This window comes from Tauraco erythrolophus, chromosome 3 (genome assembly GCF_009769465.1).
Source record: "Tauraco erythrolophus isolate bTauEry1 chromosome 3, bTauEry1.pri, whole genome shotgun sequence".
NCBI classification, from domain to species: domain Eukaryota; kingdom Metazoa; phylum Chordata; class Aves; order Musophagiformes; family Musophagidae; genus Tauraco; species Tauraco erythrolophus.
This window is the reverse complement of record NC_141467.1, coordinates 36,092,657-36,112,476: the sequence shown is the minus strand read 5'-3', so window position 1 is coordinate 36,112,476 and position 19,820 is coordinate 36,092,657. Positions and strand designations below refer to the sequence as shown.

At 44.9% G+C, this 19,820-nt stretch overlaps 1 protein-coding gene across 1 annotated transcript in view; it reads right to left on the bottom strand.

The window, feature by feature from the left end:
- TMEFF1 (transmembrane protein with EGF like and two follistatin like domains 1) overlaps positions 1-13,546 on the bottom strand; it is a 125,460-nt gene extending 111,914 nt beyond the window's left edge. Inside the window, exon 1 of the mRNA XM_086609151.1 lies at positions 13,348-13,546. Coding sequence (XP_086465277.1) covers positions 13,348-13,531 — 184 coding nt within the window. The 5' untranslated portion in view covers positions 13,532-13,546. The remainder of the gene's footprint in view (positions 1-13,347) is intronic.
- Between the last annotated feature and the right edge of the window lie 6,274 nt (positions 13,547-19,820).

Here is a 19,820-nt window from a genome sequence, read left to right as displayed (position 1 = left end):
CACCAGCTCCGATCCTTTCAAACTTTAACAACTATATTACGCTTCTAAAGAACAAATCACCGCCAAGGAGTTGCTCAGCTCACTGAAATACATTTTCCTCCCGTACGCATTCTTGTCAGCTAAATCTATAGCTAATAATTCCTCTCTGCCTGCTCGTTTATCCTCACTGAAACACAAGGAGAAATACAATTCCCAAAGCTCCTGCTAAACCACTTTGCCAGCCTTGAAAGGATTTTCAGAGGCCAGGAGTTTATAGTCAGGCCACAATGCAGGATCCGTACAGCGAGGCATGTTCTCCTGCCTCATCGTCCCTCACAGCGATGGCTGTCGCAGGGCTGGTACAGCCGCTACGTTTGCAGAGAACGGATGAACTCCTGCTTGCTCGGAGCCGACGGCATCTCTGCAGCTCACCACACTGGCAAGCTGGACAAAGCTGCTTAGACCTGCAGTGCCCACCATTTCGGACTAAGAAACGAGCCTGATGTGAAGGACCATCAGGAGGCTGCCTCGCCTCCAATATATTCATCCATCTCCCCCTGTTCCTGTCGTGCCACTCATGCAGCACGAAGCAGGTGGAAATTATTCACGGTTCCCTGCTGGGGATTCCCTCGGCAAATGCAAGGGCGGATTAGCCAGCCCATGAGCTGTCTTCCCCGCAGTTCCCGGGGCCGAGGAGCACAGCTAGCGGACACTGCCAAAACACGCCTGGCGTCACCTTACAGCTCCAGAGGGAGACTTCCTAATTGCCATTAATTAGTTGGTATTACCTGGCATACAACGGAGAATCGAGGAACTCTGACTTGCCAGCTCTCATTTTGCCCTCGCCTGGACACTGCGAAGGACGCCCTGACCCCGCCAGGCGTCCTCTGGCAGCTGGGGGAGCGGGCATGGAGTGGAGCCCCTGCTCCCCCGGCACAGTCTGGCAGGCTGGGCACAGGGCGAGGAGGGGCACGAGGCTGGGGCCACAGTTATCACTCCGCTCCGAACCATCCTGCTGCTGTGGCATGGACAGACCTGGCGTTGCTGCCCATCTGGATTCAATCCATGTTTTCTGTTTGAACGCCAGGCCACAGCCACCCTCAGGCCACTGCCTCGGTCCGCCATCCCTAACAGTGTTGTGCGCATCCAAAATGGCTGAAAAAATACAGCCAGCGAAAAGTTTCACATAAATATAGCAGGAGACAAAAAAACCCTACATGTAAATATGCACGTGACTAAACTCTGCCCTTTGTCTCACACCTGTACAACTGGAATGAAATAAAAGGCCAATTTCAGCCCTGAGATCCACAAACACTGACCAAGGTACAGCTCCTATTTACACTCTGGCTGAACATGATTAGCACCGGAGCTGTGTCAGTATAATCCACCACAGCATCAGAAACTACTTTTAAACGCTCTACATTTTTAAGGCAAAAGTGTCTTTGTGACTTGGAGAAATGTAGGCAACTGAGCCCGTCGCTTCGGTGCGGGCTTGGCTGCAGCTCCTGCAAGTCTACGGAAAATTGTTGTTTCTACACCTCTAATCTGTAGAGCTGTATGAGACTAATATCTGCAGGTTCTTACTGCTTACTCTGTACATAGACAAATCTGTTTTTCACAGAGTTTTTTAGCAGTGGTTAGCGCTTCTGGAAACACTCCTTAGCTGCTCTTTGGGTAGTCAGACCATCGGCTCCTTTCCTCTGTGTTTGTTGAAATCGTTCTCCAGGATCATTTAAAACAAACAAAAATAACAACCAAACCAAAACCAAGCAAAACACAAACAAACCCAAACAAATAAACAAACAAACAAAAAAAGCAGGAAATACTCAGGAAGTGAAAGACAATTGGGGATTACACTCGCATGGTGTACAGGGACACTGGGGATTTTTGTTGGGTGCTTCGCTAGCTGTTCACCAACCTACCAATCCCACCCCTGAGGAAAAAACAAACAAACAAACAAACAAACAACAAAAGGCCAAAATCAGAGGACAGTATGGCATTAAGGTTTCCTATCTCCTTGGCTGTTTTCAGAAAAGCGGTTACTCACAGAGGACACACAAGAGCAGTTTCAGGTAGCTTTCCACAGTAGAAAAGAGATATTTTCCAACCTACTTCTTTCAGCTACCTGCAGTCACAGAAATAACTTTGATGCCTTAGGCTTGAGAGGGGACCCACAGCTCGATTTTCTACCTGTGTCAAGCAGTCCCACACCAGCATGGCCAGACTCTGCTGCTGCCCTTTCCTCCCTGCAGAAGCAGCCTGTACATAGTGTCATTTCCCAAACAGCCTAACCTGCATCTAATCCTTAGGAAAAAAAAAAACAAAACCAAGCTTAAAAAGTGGAAATTGAGCACAGGAGCCGCCTTTTCTTAGTCTTTCTAGATGGAGACTCAATAGCTTCCCATGAAAAATCAGAGATAAGTCATGAAGAGTTTTTGGTGGTGAAGCTGTTCTGATGTCTTGCAGCCTGGGTAACTGAAAGAGGCTAGGGATACATTTTCAAGATTTTTATAGAAAGATATAATTATGGCATAAAGCTAGTATTGGTATGTTATAATTTTCATTAGGTAATTCTGAATGCACTGTACTGTGACTTTAAATAGCATAGAAATATCTATTACTATACTATAGAATACTAATAAGTAATTCCTATGACAGAAGAGCCTATGTATTTGGGAAACAAATGTGAAAGCAATGAAAAACATCACTCTCCTAAATTAACTCCGATTTCCAGATTTTGATACTGAACTTTTTAATCATTATGTTTGAATAATATTAAGGTTTTAGTATCTAATATACTGCTTTAGGTTAGGTTTATCAAGTGTCTAATAAAGCAACATGTTCATCTCTTTTGTCTTCTGGGTGAGGACTCTTTTATTACAGTGTAGTATCTTTTTGTTTAAATGCTGCTCCGCAGTGGATTGCCAGCTCATTAATTTTTCTGCTATAACACCCAAATCCCTTTGCTGATCAGTGTGCTGAATGATTGATTCCTTGCTCTCAGACTAATTTTTTACATTGGACTGCATTTACCATCTGGTAGATAAATCACCCAAAACACTCAAATTCAGAGTCTGGTTCCAGTGATCCTCTTTGTTTGCTCAGCCAGTAGCAGGAATATCACTTGCAAATGTGGAGGTTGTGTTCTCTCACCTGGATAACTCTTCTATATTACAGACAGAGTTTTTAACAAAGAGCATTGAGATAATGATAAACCTCTTCTCACTTTAAAAAAAAAAAAAAAATTAGGCAGCTGTTCTTTTGTGTTTTCTAGCCAGAATTTTTGTTTCATCCCTACCATAGTCACTAGATTCTGACATGAAAAAGAGTCTTTCTCTCAGCTCAGAATCAATTTCGCACATTTCAAACACATATAACCATTTTTGCAAAGACATTCTTTGCAGGTGTAAACATCCGCGCAAGCAAAGAAAAGGACATCCTTTGCAGTTAAACAGAGAAGAAATACAACAAAATAAATTGCCTTCCCAACCCATGTTTTATATGAGAAAAAAATTCTATAACCTCGACAGGAGCCTGCCTATTTTATTTTCACTTTTATAACCTTGAAATGATACTTCCATAAAATTATACTTCCAGTCGAGACAGGGAAAAGGAACTCTGCCTCACAGAATTGTCTAGGTAAACTTCTGTGAGAGGTGGAGGATGAAGGAAAAGCTGCTGGAGGGACACAGTGCTTTAGGAAAGTAACAATTCATCTGCACATGGCACTATTATTTGGAGGAGATCCTTTTCTTTAGCATTTCTAAAGATTTTCTGCTGCTCTCCTGTGCCCCAGAGAACCCATTCGGCACAACACGGTGACCTCTGCCTCTCCCAGAGGGATCAGATAAAGGCAGCACAAAATCAGAGTCAATACTAATTAGCAAAATGTAAACATTTAATTAGATCAATGCTTCCCTGAGTTTTAGAGCAACAAACTGCTACCTAGCACAATTTTTTACCAAACTTTCTATGGAAATACCTGTTGAAAACACTGTTTGAGATGTCTCCATCAACCAGCTACAGACTTTACAACTTGGTCTAATGTTTTATGGACACTTTAGGGATTAAAACTTACCTTTTCAAAAGCACTCACTCATTTTGAATGCCTAGTCTATTTGGGGCATTTTCTGCACTGGCACCTTTAGCTAGCCCAGATCTCAAGCTTTTAGGTTGCCTTTGTGAAGATTCTTGTTTGTATTAAAATTGTAGAGGAAATTCAGCAACTTCTGCAAATGATGCTTATCTAATCACTCATTCTTTGTAGACATATGTGAAACTGCATGTGAAGTGGATGTGACAGCATGATTTCATTGGGGGCTTCTTCCATCATCATATACAGTGCTCACATGAGTTAGTAACCGAGACCAGTTAAGTGCTTCTTAAAGCAGGATTTTTTATTCAGCAGTACGTGGACACTGAAACGTGTCAAACTCCTGAAGCCGGGTGGAAGTGTGCCAACCTGGGAAATAATCAGGGCTGGATCTGGGGTCAAGTAATGGGAGCTCCAAAAGTCAAGCATCTCATGTTCATCTCAAATGTACTATGATGATCAAGGGCAGATTAACCGGAGTTTGCACAGATCCAGCTCTCTGGCGCGCCCAGCTGCGCCCATTTACCCCATCTGCTTCCACATGGATCCCGTGAGATTGGTGTGAGGCTAAGGAGATGCCCCAGGGCCCTTCCTTGAGGAACCTGGCTGTCACATGCCAGTAAGCCAGGCAGCTGGAATGAGGCTGCCTACCAAGGCTTTGCTCCCAGGCAGAGCCAGATTTCAGGAGATTTTTGGCCTCCAGATCAGACCTGAGAAGAACTATTTCACATCCTGAACACCTTTTTGTCTGTTTGTCAAGAACATCATACCTGTTCTCTTCTTCAGCTGTGCCCCACGGGATGCTCTATGTGTCTTGTGAAAGCATAGAGAGTTTTGCACCTACTTAAGATACGCAGGACCGTAGCAAGGTCTCAGCCTGGTAGAAACAGGCTAGGGGAGGAGCTGGCAGCTATCAAGAGAAGCCAGGTCCCTTCGGAAAAATTACTGACAGTTCTGTCTTGTTCTTGATTTTCCTCTCTTCCATTTTCACATGTTTTCCTGCTGGTCTTAATTAACACTGTTTTTGAAGCGTGGATGAGGATCCTGCCAGCTTGAACGCAGTTATATAATGTGGGTGTTTCAAGACTGTAATTGCAACTAAATTTATTTTTATAATACTAAGTCAAAAGAGAGGTATTACAAGGATTTAATTTTATTTTGAACCAGATCCTTTAAACACATAATCTATTATCAGAAAAGTCCGGTCTTTTCAGTCCTTAGAAACTGTCTACAATAATGAGAATTTAAATTGACCTAAAATAAATCCCGATTTGCTAGTCAAACACCACCTCCTCACAAACAGCACTATGACCGATGAGGCAGTTTTAAAGCAACTTAAAAAAATTGAACACTGAAATCAGAGTAAGATTAAATTGCTCTCTTAAACAGAGAAATTCACATCAGCAGTAGATATGCAAACGCACGCAGAGCATCCAGCGAGGCCTGGGGTCATAACCAGGTCAGGAAGAACAGAAGTCTTCTAGGTACTCTTCTAGCAAAGACCTTTACTGCCATCTTGCTCCTCACTCCAAAGAAGTCAAAAAATTCTCTGGTAAGAAGCTCTAAGAGAAAAAAATTACCTGATTTCTTTTCATTTTAAAAAGAATAAATAAATGAATAGAAGAATGTATGTCCCATAAATCCCAAATATTTAAACAACTAATGGCACCACTAGATATCTCCCTGATAATACAAGATGAAATAATTCTGCTCTCAAGATCCCCTTGAAGCCATCTGTGAACTAAATTAGAACTACAGATATATTGTAGCTGTTCATCAAGACAAAGGGACAGTTTTAAGGTTCTCCAGGAAACTTTAATTTCATTAGATCACAATTTTGATTGCTGAACTTACTCCTAACCAGATTTCGTCTGTATCTTCTTATCTTTTTCTGGAAGAAAAATATCACACAAAGAAGACCCATTTTGCCAAGAAATGGTTTCATAAAATAAAATTTACTATGGATTGATTTAGTCAAACAAGCCCTTCTCAATACACTTAGGAGCTCCACAAAATACAACTTCAGTCTCTCATACTCTTCCTCTTTTCCTTCCTGTATTTCTCTGTTTCTAAATTGTTAGAATTTCAAGATGATCTAAGAATAAACTACAGCAATTAGAGAGGACTATTTAGTTTACAGCACATTATTCAATTGTAATTTCCTTATTATCTAAAGCTATTCTTGGGATAGAACAATTTTTTTAAGAACAACTTATAAGGAACTTCCTTGGTCTTCAGCTCTACTGAATATTACAGACTGCTTAGAAAAAGACAGGCTTTCAACTCAAAAATGCCAACATGTCCTCTACCTCCACTTTTGTTCCACAGCATCTGTAGGGACTTATCAAGGAGCATAAGCAGTAGTCTAGAGTCAGAAGAATAGATTCTTTTTCAACATCCCTGGTGCTCAGCATTTTTTCTTTCCCAAATGTTACAGCTACTTTATTCTGGGAACTACTGCCACTACCTGCTTTGTGGACACTCGCCAAAGTCTGACCACAGGCTGTAAAAGTCACAAGCACTTTCGGTTGATGGATCAATGGTGGAACGTGATAATCTCTTTATAGGGAAAGGGTAAATCAAGCCTCCTGTCAATATCTGTGGGATCCTCTGCCTTCGTACTTCTCTACTCAAAGACCTTGACCACAGTTGCTTTTTTTTTTCCAAGTTCAGGTAAATATTAACTCTCCCCTTTATCCAGTCTGCTGTCAACTCTAGAAGACAAGCAGCAGACTGTAAGTCCAAAATATTTATCCTTACATCAATAGCAAGGAAAGGGCCAGACTTTTCATTTTCTCTTTAACAGGAATTATCAGAGAAGTCTTGGTACAGAAAGAATGTTTCCTTGGCAATATTTTCCACAACAAACACAGCTCTTCTTTTCCCCTTTTCAAAACATGACAAATTAGATTCAATCCAGTCCCTTCAGTCAAGCCTCAATTGCTCCATCACACTACCAGCTCCCACTAGTGACAATGATGGAGTGACACCTGTTACGAGATGATTTTCTGCTATTCTGACACTTTCAATTCTACTTTAATTAACTTTGGCTCTTTAATCAGCATAAGAACCCGTACTGCAAGGACTTTTCGTGTCTAGGTAATTACACAAAAGGGAAACAAATATGTGCATGTTACTGTCTGAGTTTCAATTTCTCTTTTTAATCATTGTTTTTACTTTTTACTTATAGTTGATTTATATTCATGCCTTATGATAGTTTCTCAAAGTGATATGTAACCTGACTGAGTTTAGGTCATTTACTTCAGAAGTTCAATTGGCACAAACACATATCACAGTTTATTTCGCTTGTGTTATAATTCATTTATGAGAACATAAGTCATAGTACAAATAAACCAATTATTCTAGTCCTGTCTACCATTTCAGATGTTTATCTATGCAAACATAAAAAGATATGCAAAGTTTATCTATGCAAACCTCTACCTGTATTCCATCCCCTGCTTTTACATTCTCACCAACGTGGCTTCATATCTTTAGCATAAATTGGTTTGGCTTTGTGTAACTTAGAACGATATACCGAAAAAAACCCTCACCCACTTAATCTTCACAAAACCCACAAAGGGTATGTCTGCTCCAGCTGATAAGCATGGATGAAAGCCAGTCTTGAGGCCACATCTCATTCTGGTTCAGAGAGTCCCCACTGAGCCCGTGCAGAAACCAACGTCGAGCTCCAGAGATCAGCAGTGCCTGAGGTTTATGTTCTCCCACATCCATGTTCACACCTGCAATGGGGATTGGGCACAGGCAGGGCCAAGGAAGCCACATGCTTGTGTTCAGCTCTTCCCCGTCACAGCAGGGACAGTCTGGACCCAAGCTTCAGACAACACACAAGGCTAGAGTGAGAAAAAGTGTACGTAAAACTCTTTTTAGCCAACTCACTCATAAACGCAAGTCTTCACTTCAACTGTAGATGTACCAGATGTGAGTAGCTGCAGAACCCTTCTTCTCCTAAGGAAAAAGGCAGTTTTCAGCTACAACAGGTCATACATAATAGGGAACGTGCCCTTAAAGTAGTGACCATTCATCCTGGTTTGAACCCTAAAGCTGTAGTTTGCCAATAAATACAGACAGCATTTTTGAAAGTGTGCCTTCTCCTCAGTGCTGATGTATCTTAGATGCTTCTGAGAAAGAAACCTTTGCAAAGGTGATTGAACAATCATCTCTGTAGGAAACTGTTTCCTGAGGCACTGAGAGCTTGTGCCCCAAATGTGTTTCTAACCCTACCACACATAGTCTTGTTCATTTAGGTTTTTAGCACTTTTAAAATTCTCAATGTCTCATTCTGCAACTATCAAAGTCTTTTGGAAGGAAGCAGAGTTAGAAAAGGCAAGGGCAATGTTCAAGCAGAGATGGTGTCCTGCCAAGGCAAAGTATTCCAACCAAACCCTTGCTTTGGTTTGACCTTCATGACCTCAGATTTTGCCATTTGGCACCATCCCCACAAGCTGTCAAGAACTGAACAAGGGCACACCACTGTGGCCCGCGCACAAAATGTAGAAGATGTGTTCTTCATTTCTAGTCCTTGATTACAGCAGGCAAGAATATGTTACATGCACCACATCAAAGTGCTACACAGACAAGCCCTGAGCAGACAATTTTTTTTTTCTTGAAATATGCATGCTGTGTCTCTTCTGCTAGCACTGGTATCCAGCAATAGTAAGCTTCAGGATTCCTGCTACGGAGTCTGGAGGACAGACTCGATGGCATCTAACAAGTAATGGAATCAAAGAGTCCCTAACCGAACAGCATCTGCTGCATGTCAAGGATTTGGGGGAACAACGACCTCAGCAGAAGATGCTGAGGAAAAAGACTTGTAAATTCTGAACGAGACCATGTTCATTAATGGTGGAAAGTAGACAGGAGCAAAGATGAGACAAAAAGAGATATTATTTTTCTGTGGTACCACATGTATCTCCAGTAACAGTGACAGTAGCCAAGCTTTAAATGCACTGCTCCCTCTTCGAGTGCGTGCAGTGATCAATAATTAATGTAATTTTTCTCTTCTGTTGTTACACTACACAGACTTATGATCACGCTCCTGGATGTTTCTGCCTTATCCACATTCTAACTGGATCTCCTCCTGTTGCTAGTATCACTCATATTCTGCACTCTTCCCAACTCTTCTTCCTCTAAAACTCTGTTCACACACGGGAAAAAGGCATGCTTTGAAAACAAAAGCGTATGATGTGGCCAGTTCTTGTCACCCTTGTTCATCCTCTGTGAGTCGCTCCCATTTCCAGCCATGTATCTTTTCTCATACTGCTTCCTTACTCCATTCTGCTTGTGTACCAGTCAACACCTTCCACTCCCACCCCTCTTCAGGACCTGCTCCTGTCCAGCCTTCAGATACTTTTGTCCCACTGATGATGTCTACCCCTCGCTCCTCATTCTACCACATTTTAAAATATCAAAATACATGAGTTTTGCCCTAGCTTGTTGTAATCCTGTTGGCTTACAATCCTCTGCTTCACCTCTCTCTTTTTTCTACTGTTTCCATATTCTCCCTTTGTCTAATTTATTCCATGAGTTCTTTCAGGGCAGAAACCATTTCTCTAAAGCGTACTGAAAGTTAAGGTTATGTGTATATGGTAAAGGATGGCTCCGCTGGAGCTTTCTCTGCTGTTCTGTCTAAAAATTTACAAGCTGTTTGACAGCTTGTGCTTCCATGCTCAATAAACAGCCCATCATAGACTCAGCCATCACTCTATCACAGGATGGATGCTTTCCTTTATCCCTCCATCCCCTACCCTAGTCGGTAATTTCCATCTACTTTTATCTACAAACTATTTCAGACATGTTATGATTGTGCAAAAGAAAAGCATTCATGCCCCTCAGAAGAGGAGTTCTGTGAAAGAGGTGTCCTTAATTTTTCCTTGACCTCATTCAATCCTCAATAAGCTATCTTGAAACAATTTTACCTTTACCCACTTCACTCAAAGAGAATTTAAGAAACCAGAGGCAGCATATGGCCTATGAGACTCATAGGAGGTGTGTGGAATCGTCCCACACAAGTATGTTTTATCACATGAAGGGGCAGCAAGCTGAAAGGCTTACCAGCAGAAATGTATCTCTGCTAATCAAAATCCCAGGTGCACAAATCCAAACCGATGCACTGAGCGATCTCTCTTGTTCAGTCTGTGTACCTACCTCAGCGCTTGGTCAGTTATGATCAAATTGCAACCCCTGGGGCTGCCACACGTGTGACCGGAGCGTATCTCACACCGGAGATTCAACCGGACTGAAACTGAAACTGAAGATGCCCACGCGCAGCGTGTGTCTCTGGAGAGTGCCGGCGGCTTAGGAGCTCATGAACTAACTACTTTTGCACTTACCTTTAAGCTCAGGATGCTCAATAACCCCCTGTAGTTCACAGCCTTTATTGAGGACACGACGGTCTTACAGCCTGAGGAAAGAAGCAAGCACCACGCCACCCTACTCACAGACAGTCAGCGAGTATCAGAAATCTTACAGAAGATGACTACAGGTAGCACTGGGAACAATGTAACACCTCTAAAACATCAACCTAAGATTCTCTTTTCTAGAAAGAAACACCAACTCGTTTTTTACCCCATTCTGGGTAAAACGGGGCTATTTCATTTTCCTAGCTTAGCAAAGTATGGATTGACAGATGAACAAACACATACAAGTCCGCATTGTCAATTAACTGCAGATAGGTCTTAATTCTCTGTTTCCTGCTCTAATCACTCGATTATATGCTCTTCCCTTGACCAGAGATGATGCAATTATGTCATAATTTAACAAAAGACCAAGCCACAATGCCTGTGCTATAGGGGCAGAATCAAGACTGAAAAATCTATCTGAATTTTCATGTTGTCTGCCTGTGTCCTCCACCTTGCAACAATCTTTCACTACAGCAAACTCTTTCTTAAGCAATATATTCTGGAGTAATAAAGGAGAGGAGTTCAGCATTTCCTAAATATTTCAGAAAAAATAAAGGTAGCTTCATAATCTGGTGATGATAAAATTTTACAAGCTCAGGAACCGTTCCAAAAAGTGTAAGAAATTCTACCAGGGCAGCAGATAAACCTGATGCAAATATTAAAATAACAAAATAACAGAGGAGAAAATAAATTTGCTCCTCTGGGTACGGAAAGCAATTTAGAGAGTCCAATGTTGGAAGAAAAAGTAGTAATAGTGTTCTTAAGTTCAACTTTCAGTATAAACAGCAACGTGCAATGATAGCAGTTCACTGAGAAAAGTGCTAATGCCAACGCCTGGCCCCAGTGTAAATACGGGAAACTCATCTTTTGCTGGGAGTAGCTTATCCAGTAAAAGTTAATGAAGCTATGCAGAGGTAAGTGAGGGGAAAATCTGTCCCAGATATTATGTGTTGATATTAGTTCTTTCAAAATTAATGTTGAGAACTGAAACATTGCAGTCTTCCATGAAACAGTTAACGCATAGCAGTATCTGATTACTGCATTTTTAAATTAAATTTTCCTTCCATATTTTTGTAGTTACACTAAAAACAGTGCCTGCCATACGTACATATATAGCACGTATATCTGCTTCTGCCTATTTTTAGTAGAATGGAATCATTCTGAATGTCTTTGATATAGCATACGCTTTTCTAATTCCAGGTTGGAAAGCCCTCTTTCCGTGATGGTTTCTAAATAACGGTATCTGTGTGTTCCACACTATCTTAGAAACTTCCTCATAGGTTTCATCAGCCTTCCATATTTAATCTCACTGATTTATGCACATGCTGTGGTCTAATGACCCACATGTCTCTTACGGGTAAGCCACTAATGCCAGTGACACATTAACCTATTAACCTCTCTTTAAAAATAACCACGATATTCATACAAACAGAATGAAAAAGTCAGGCAGCAGTAGAACAGCAGCACTGTGGTATCGCAGACAAACACAGCACATGTCTAAACCGGGTAAAATGAAGAACAAATGAGCATATTGAGAGTGAACAGCAGTTGAATTTATTATATTGCAAAACCATTTTACCACAGTTTACCAGTCTGTGAATTTGATAGTTTGCTTCAGCAGCATTATCCGTATTATAAAATGCAATCGGGAGGAAGATCACATTTGTTTGTTTCTTGAAAGCTGTTACACAGTTTGAGGATCCTGTCCGGGGAGGTACCGAGAGCTCCTTCCAACGTGGAAATTGCCTTCCAAATCCTGCTGAAGACAATGGGAGCTGGGGGGCTCTGAGCTCAAGGCGAGAAACGTTCATCACCTTGGAGAAGGCACTTTGTGCGGCTCTCGCCGGCGATCCTCGCAGTGGAATAAACCCATCATTCGAAAAAGCAGTAGGAGGCATACACAGCAATTTTTCAGAGAAAAAAAAATAATTCCCTTTCCTAAAGAATAGTTTTAGAAGACAAACAAGTCTTTCTAACAAACCTTAAACTTTATATCGTCCGTTTATACTTTGTTCTACTTTAAAAACACCATATCCCTCAAGATCCAAGAAAACATACCGCTGTCACGCCAAACCAATTCATCTACGTTGCAACTGTACTGTACCAGCACATACTAACGCACAGGATGGGCAGACACGATAAAGCATTCTCCTGTCATGCAACCAAAGCAAGAAAAATCCCTAAAAAGCTCATTCCGCGCACATCACGGAGCATCGTGCTGCCTACATCCTCCAGAGAGTGCACCTACACAGCAACCGGCGGGAGGACGGCTGGAGAGGCTACCCCGGCTCCGGGGTCTGGGCTGCGCAGCCGAGCAGAGAGAGACCGAAGAAACAGCCCGTGTGAGCGCCGTGCGGGGTGGCGGTGCCGGTTGTCTCCCGGCTCTTCCCCCGCTGTCTGCGGCAGGACGGGGACGGAGCGGCGGGGGGGACGGGGCGGGCTGCGGGCAGCCCCCGGGGCGAGCGGAGCGCACCTGCCGGCTCCGGGGCGGGAGTTGGGGGGGGCGCGGAGGGGAACAACGAAAGCCGAGAGACGGCGGCAAACTCCTTCCTTTCGGCGGGGAGCTGCGGGAGAGGGAGCTCCCCTCGCCTCCGGAGAGGGGGGATCTCCCTGCCGGCCGGGGCGCCGGCCCGCCGCACCCGGGGTCGGGGCCGGGGCTGGGGCAGGGGCCGGGGCGGGCGCCGCTCCTTTGTTTTCCGCCGCCCGCAGCGCCGCGCCGCGCCGGGCCGGGCCGGGACGGGCCGGGTCGGGCCATGAGGAGCAGAGGGGCCGCGCTCGGCCCCCCACGTGCACGCGTGGGCTGCCCGCACGGGTGGGCGCGGGCGGGGGTGAGCGCGGGAGGCGGCGGGGCATTACCTGAGCAGTTGATGCCTTTCCCCTTGCCGCCGCCCTGGCACTCGGAGCCGGGCAGGGGGTGGGAGGCGCGGCCGGCGGGCAGCGCGGAGAGGGCGAGCACCAGGAGGGCCGAGGTGTAGCACAGCGCCAGGGGGGGTCCCGCTCGCAGGAGCGGCCGGGCGGCGGCCGGGCTCTCTCCCAGCATGGCGAGGGGCGGCCGAGGAGCAGCGCCGGCGGCAGCGGGATGGCGGCGGCGGCAGGCCCGCAGCATCAACCGGAGCCCGCGGCGCCGCCCGGGCGGGACCGTCCTTTCTCCGCCGCGCCGGACCGGCACACCTTTAGCATCCCCGCCGCGGCGGCCGCAGAGACCCGCCGCTGCCGCCGCCGCCGCCGCTGCCGCCCGGCCGCGGGCAGGGCTGGCCCCGGCGGTGCCGCACGGTCCCCACAGCCCGCCGGTGCGCCGGCCGCCTCCGCGCCTGGCCGCCGGCGGGGCCGCCTCGCCCCGGCCGCGCTCCTTTGTGCGCGGCGCCCGGCAGCGCCGCTGCTCCGCCTGCAACAAAGGGAGCGGGGCCGAGGAGGCTGCTGCTGCCGCCGCCGCCGCCGCGGAGGGGGAGGAGGAGGAGGAGGAGGAGGAGGAAGGGAGGGAGGGAGGGAGGGGGGGAGAGAAAGAGAGAAGGGGGAGGAAGCACACGTGATGGCAGCCCCCTCCCCCGGGACCAGAGGGGAGATGAGGGGCTTCTCCGCGCTCGGCGGGCAGGGCGAGCGGCGGGGGCAGCGCCCGCCCGCACGGCGGGGCCGCCCCCGCGGGGCGCGGGCGGGAGGACCCGGGCGCGGCGGGGGGCCGGGCCGGGCCGGGCCGGGCGGGTGGTGGGTGCCGCCGAGAGCCGTGCGGGGGTAATACTGATGGGTGAATGAAAGCAGAGCGGGTCCCAAGGGGCGGCGAGGAACGAGGGCCACTGGCACGGCGTTTGTCATCCCACGAGATGGTTTATTATTCACTGGTAAACCGGGGTGCGTGGGGATGGGGAAGAAAGCAAAGAGACCAGCTCTGCTATTGATTGATTGTGCGAGTGGTGTTTAATTTTTACTGAACGAAAGCCCAGCAGGTATGGCGGGAGCATTTGTACCGATCCAAGTAAATAAATACGTTTACGGTGAAGGTGGTGACTTTTGTAGCACAGTACTTTTATTATCTAGGGTTTTTCCCATCCCTTACATGGAGGCCCTTCAGAGGGTCAGAAGCACTGCACGGGTACGGGGTGCCAGGCACACATCTGGAGTGCAGACCCCCAGCATCTCGCTGTGTGGCTGAAAGCTTTGTGTAACTTGACAGCACCGTTATCATTTTTACGTAGGAAAAACACAAGACGATGCTTTATATTCAACAAGAATTTTTCCTGTCTCGGTTGTCACATTTTGTGCATGTTTTTTAAGCTGCTGTACAAACTGTTTGATTTTCAGGAAAAGAACTGCCCATTTCCTTGGTCTCTCTCTGCTGCTGCATGCCACCAGCTCGCTGCAAGTACAGCTCTTGTGTGAGGAGACCTGACTTGCTCTAAGATATAGCTCTTATGTGAGGAGACCTTTGAGTAGTTCGTTAACCAGAGCAGTCAAGAATAAGGCCGTAAATCCAGCAGTGGGCTTTGAGAAGGCACAGCGGTCAGACACGTAAAGTCATATTGTTGTCTTTAAATACAGCGACGAAGTGATAGTCCCGTATTACCAAGACCGAGCGAGCAATTTCCTTTTGGCATATGGAGTTCAGTACTGACTGCCTCTGCCAAGTAAACGTTCTTCTATAATTACGTGCTCCTTTTGCTAGCAGTGCTGGCAGATGTCAGAAGACCTCTGCTCCTCGGTGAGGCGAGGTACATTAAGTGGCATGGAGCCCGTTCTGCTGCAACCAGGCTGCCGAGGTACGTTGGCCAGGTTGTTCAGAGCTTGCTCAGATCTGCGTGTTGCAATCTGGTCTGCTAAGCAAGTGAACCTTTTGAACCTTTAGGCCATGGGACTGGCACGGATCTTGTGTTTTGAAGGCAGTACCTTGCTGTTGTAGGAGCAAACACTCTTATAACCCTTTCCATAAATGCAACTAGATCCATCTTACGTTAAATACAGTATTTTCCTGCACTCCTTATTGGAGGGCTGAACCAGAACTGCCCTCATCTCTGTGTTAGAGAGCTCCTTCTAGCACGCAGTCTGAACACATTCAAAACCAGTTCATACCTACTCGTCTTTGTGCCCTACGCTGTTTCAGATAGACATTTCTCTTTCCCTTGCATTCAAACCTATAATATATTTACAGGCAGTAGTCATAGCCACTCTCAACTTGTCTAGCCTATCAATAAGTTTTGTTAGTCTCCTCCTAAGACACAGAGCCTCTGTAACTCAGATTTTTCTGCGCTAGATACAATTAGAGTTCCGTTTTCTCCAGTATAGCTGACATGGAACGTGTAGCAGTTTTTCACGAAGTATTACCAGTCTTTGCAAGGGAGGTAGTCTCTCCTGACTTCTTCCGAAACGACCTTTTCTCCTACAGCTAATTTGCTTTTTATGTGACCAAAACTCACTGAAGGCTCAGGGTCATGCTGTGAATGACTAATACAGACAACTCCTTCTATTTGTCTGTCATTTACAGTCCATAATAAAAAGGCTTTTTATAAATGTCTAAGTGTATGACCTTATCTTTTCCATTATTGAATTTCATCTCATTTCTGTTATTCCGGTCCTCAAGATTATATAGTCATCTCTGTCCCTTTCTATTGACAGTCCTGCCCGGTTCTTTGTGTCCAGAGCACTCCTGTCTTCACAATAATGAAAATACATGCAAATACAAGCTAGCGGTGCTGGAATAAACTTTATGAAACAGTCATAGCAACTTCTCTCAGTTTAAACGCTCCCCTTCCAGGGCAGTGTGTTGTCATTTGTGGTGAGTCCCCAACTGAATCTGCAGCTTTATTTCAGTTCCCCATCTCTTTCAGCTTAACTAGGAAATCCCTATGTAGCATCATATGAAAGCTTTTAACAACTCCAAATAGATTGTAAGTAAATCTCATGGGGTTTGGTTTGGGGGTTTTTGTTGTTGTTATTTTTTGACTCCCAGGATGGATGACGTGCCATTTTCTAGCTAGAAAAGCCATGTCTGAGTTGTGCTATCTGCCTGGATGCATCTCCAGCTAGTCTTAAGGGAGTGATACAGTGATGCTTGATTGGCAAATTCACACTATGCCAGCTGGGTATTCATTCTTATTCTGCTCTCTGATAAGTGTATTAAAAAAAAAAAAAAAAACTAAACACTTTCCTGCCAGCTAAAGAAGCAAAGGAATTCTAAAAGAATTTGAACAAGCTGCTTCTGTGACAGAAATTGTTACAGGCAGAGGGAATGCCACACTGACGAAATGAGATCTAGTATGTCTTTGAGATCGTGCTAAACTCTATCACATTAGGTACCTTCCAACTTTGGCAAGTAAATGTGACTTTATTGCAATTACACAATAATTTCACTTCTGCTCACCTCCAACTGCTGTCCTGTGAAAGCAGTAAGCTCTACAAGATTGTCGAAAATCGTCATCCTCGTTGAGCTCTTGAACACCAACAGCAGATTTTCAGTCCGCTGCTGGTGCACACACAATTTCTGCCCTCCCTTATTTTTCTCCAGTAATTGTAGGAAAGAAGATGCACATCCAAAGGGAAGCAGGGAATGTGCAAGAGCAGAGAGAAGGTGCCAGACCAGTGTCCTGGTTAAGCCATGACATCCAGTGAGAGTGACATTTGCCAGAGGTCAGGATACAATACAGATACATTTAATTGTGAAAGCACTGCTTTGTTTCAGAGAATGTTTGTTCAGAGAACGAAATGGAGAAGAGAGATCTGTAATTTAATGAAATCATTAAACTACTGATCAGAGCCCCCTGTGCCCCTATGCATCAGGCAGTAGAATCCTGCCCTTGCCAGGCATTTTGCCAGAGAGTTGTGCTTGTTAATCTCAACTTTCATTCTTAACCAAAAAACTTTTCCAACTCCTGTAGTTGTGAAGAAGGCATCAAAAATATTAAGAGCATAAACTGGAACACTGTTCACAGAATCAAAGAATCACAGAGAGACAGAGGTTGGATGGGACCTCTAGAGGTCATCTGGTCCAAACCCCCTGCTCAAGCAGGGCCACCTAGAGCCAGTTTCCCAGGACTGTGTCCAGATGGCTTTTGAATATCTCCAAGGATGGAGACTCCACAACCTTCCTGGGCAACTTTTGCTGGTGCTCAGTCACTCTCACAGTGAAAAAGTGTTTCCTAACATTCAGGGGGAAGCTCCCGTGTTTCTATTTGTGCCCATTGCCTCTTGTCCTGAACCAAAGATCTTGTTGTCTAACCAAATCTAGAATCAACCACAACAAAAGCCTCAAGACATAGGAGTCCTCTCATATAGACTATTTCACTTTTGTTACATTACGAAAAATACTCAGTTTGTCCAATAGTTGAACTCATTTACCCGATCTCAGTTTTTTCTACTCCTCTTCTGTGTCCAAAATCTCAACTGACACCTACCTAAACCTGCTACCTTCAGCGTTTACAACTTGGATAATACAAATAAGGATCTTCAGTATACAGTCCCACTGTATTCTGATAATGTAAAGGGAGTGCAAAATCATAACAGTCAAGAAAGGACCAGGTGGGACTGGTGTCCTGGTTTCAGCTGGGACAGAGTTAGTTCTTCTTTTTAGCAGCTAGAAGAGCTCTGCGTTTTGGTTTTAGTATGGGACTCATTATGAGAAGAATGCTGATAGTGCACTGATGTTTGTAGTTGGTACTGAGGTCTCAAGGACTTTTCAGCTTCCCATGTGGTTGCCAGTGTGCAGGAGCACAACAGGCTGAGGGGGAGCATGGCTGGGACAAAGGGTCCACAACTGCTCTTATGATTTGAACTTAGATTTAGGATTGAGGGTCAAATTGACCAATGAAGTATTCCATATCATGCAGCGTTATGCCCTGTATAAAGATGAGAGTTAACTGGAAAGAAGGGCCTTTGCTCTTCCGGGGGCTCTCATTCTCAGACTCTGAGAGTGCTCTCTCTCTCTCTCTCGTTTTCTTTTCAGGTCTCTCGCTCGTCCGGGATTGCAGTGTTGGGACTTATCTGTTTCGGGATTGTTAGTCCAAGATGGTACAGGTCTTCGTCATTGGGTGGTGAGCAATTACACTGTGCATCACTTGTCTGTATATATTATTATCATTATACATATGTATATATATCCATATATTATTATTAGTAGTATTAAATTGTTCTTATCTCAACCCACGGGTCTCTTTCCCTTTTCCCCTTTAATTCTCTTTCTCATCCCTTGGGAGTGGGGGAGGGTGAGCAAGTGACTGTGTGGCTCTTAGTTGCCAGCCAGCCTAAACCATGACAACTGGCTATGTCATTTATTTTCTTAAGTAGTTCATTAATATTAAATATCATATTTAATTGACTGACATTAAAATTATTTTTCAGCACCACAGTGTTATTCCTGAGTGCTTCAGCAATGAAATGCATGGCTCGGGATTTAGAGCAAGGTCACTATATAGGACATGGGAGTCTTTCCAACAGACTCCTAACCGGTTTATCTTGCCACGCTCACCACCTGCCATGTAAACATCATTTTGGAAAAGTTTTCTTGCCTGGAAGGCTCTTTACTGAACACAAAGGGTGTTTAGCACAGTATGGTACTCTCTTGCTCCTTTTAGTCTAGGTCTAAACATGTGGCACCAGGCTCAGATCATTACTTGCCCTCTGTTAAAGTTTCACATGTCTAACTTTCGGTCCAGAAGCTTGATCAAGTGATTCAAGTATTTAATACTGCTCAAAGCTAGGAAAAAAGTCGGTTTAGGCCGAAATGAAACTGCTGGCACAGTAATGAGAGCAAAGTGAGGGCAAGAGCTCAGGAAAGTCAGACTCAATGCTGCTGCTCCTGTGCCTTCTCCCCCCTAGTATAACTTGATCATGGCTCTGGGGCAACCAACACGGGCAGTGGGGCAGTGGCCATTTTACTGAGCCTCCAGCACCCTCCTACCTTCTGCAGTAGTGTCCTTTTCCAGTGCATAAAGCTGACCCCAATGCCTCACTAGTTTTTTGAGGCAGCAACTCTTTCAGGGTAGCTGTTCTTGGGAAGCTGAGATCTCTTTCCCTTGTTACGCTATGCCACTCCATTTTGGAGCTTATACTTCACTCCTGTAGTTCTATTCCCTCTTTTTCTTTCAATCTCTAATTTTTCAGATGTTTAGCTACATTTTTTTTCTTCTCTAATTTTCTACTTTTCACTTCCTCATTCACCATGGTGCCAGATCTGTTCCTCTTCTTGCAGTTGTTTTGCCTCTCCTTTCCCAGAAGATATTTATTCAGTGGAAGGACACAACCAAAAACTCATTTGGGTCACCAAGATGATTTTGAAGAACCAGGCTAGAGATACCTTTCTTCTTGTATCTTCACAGTGACACTCTTAGTTCGTTTCCCCACTAATG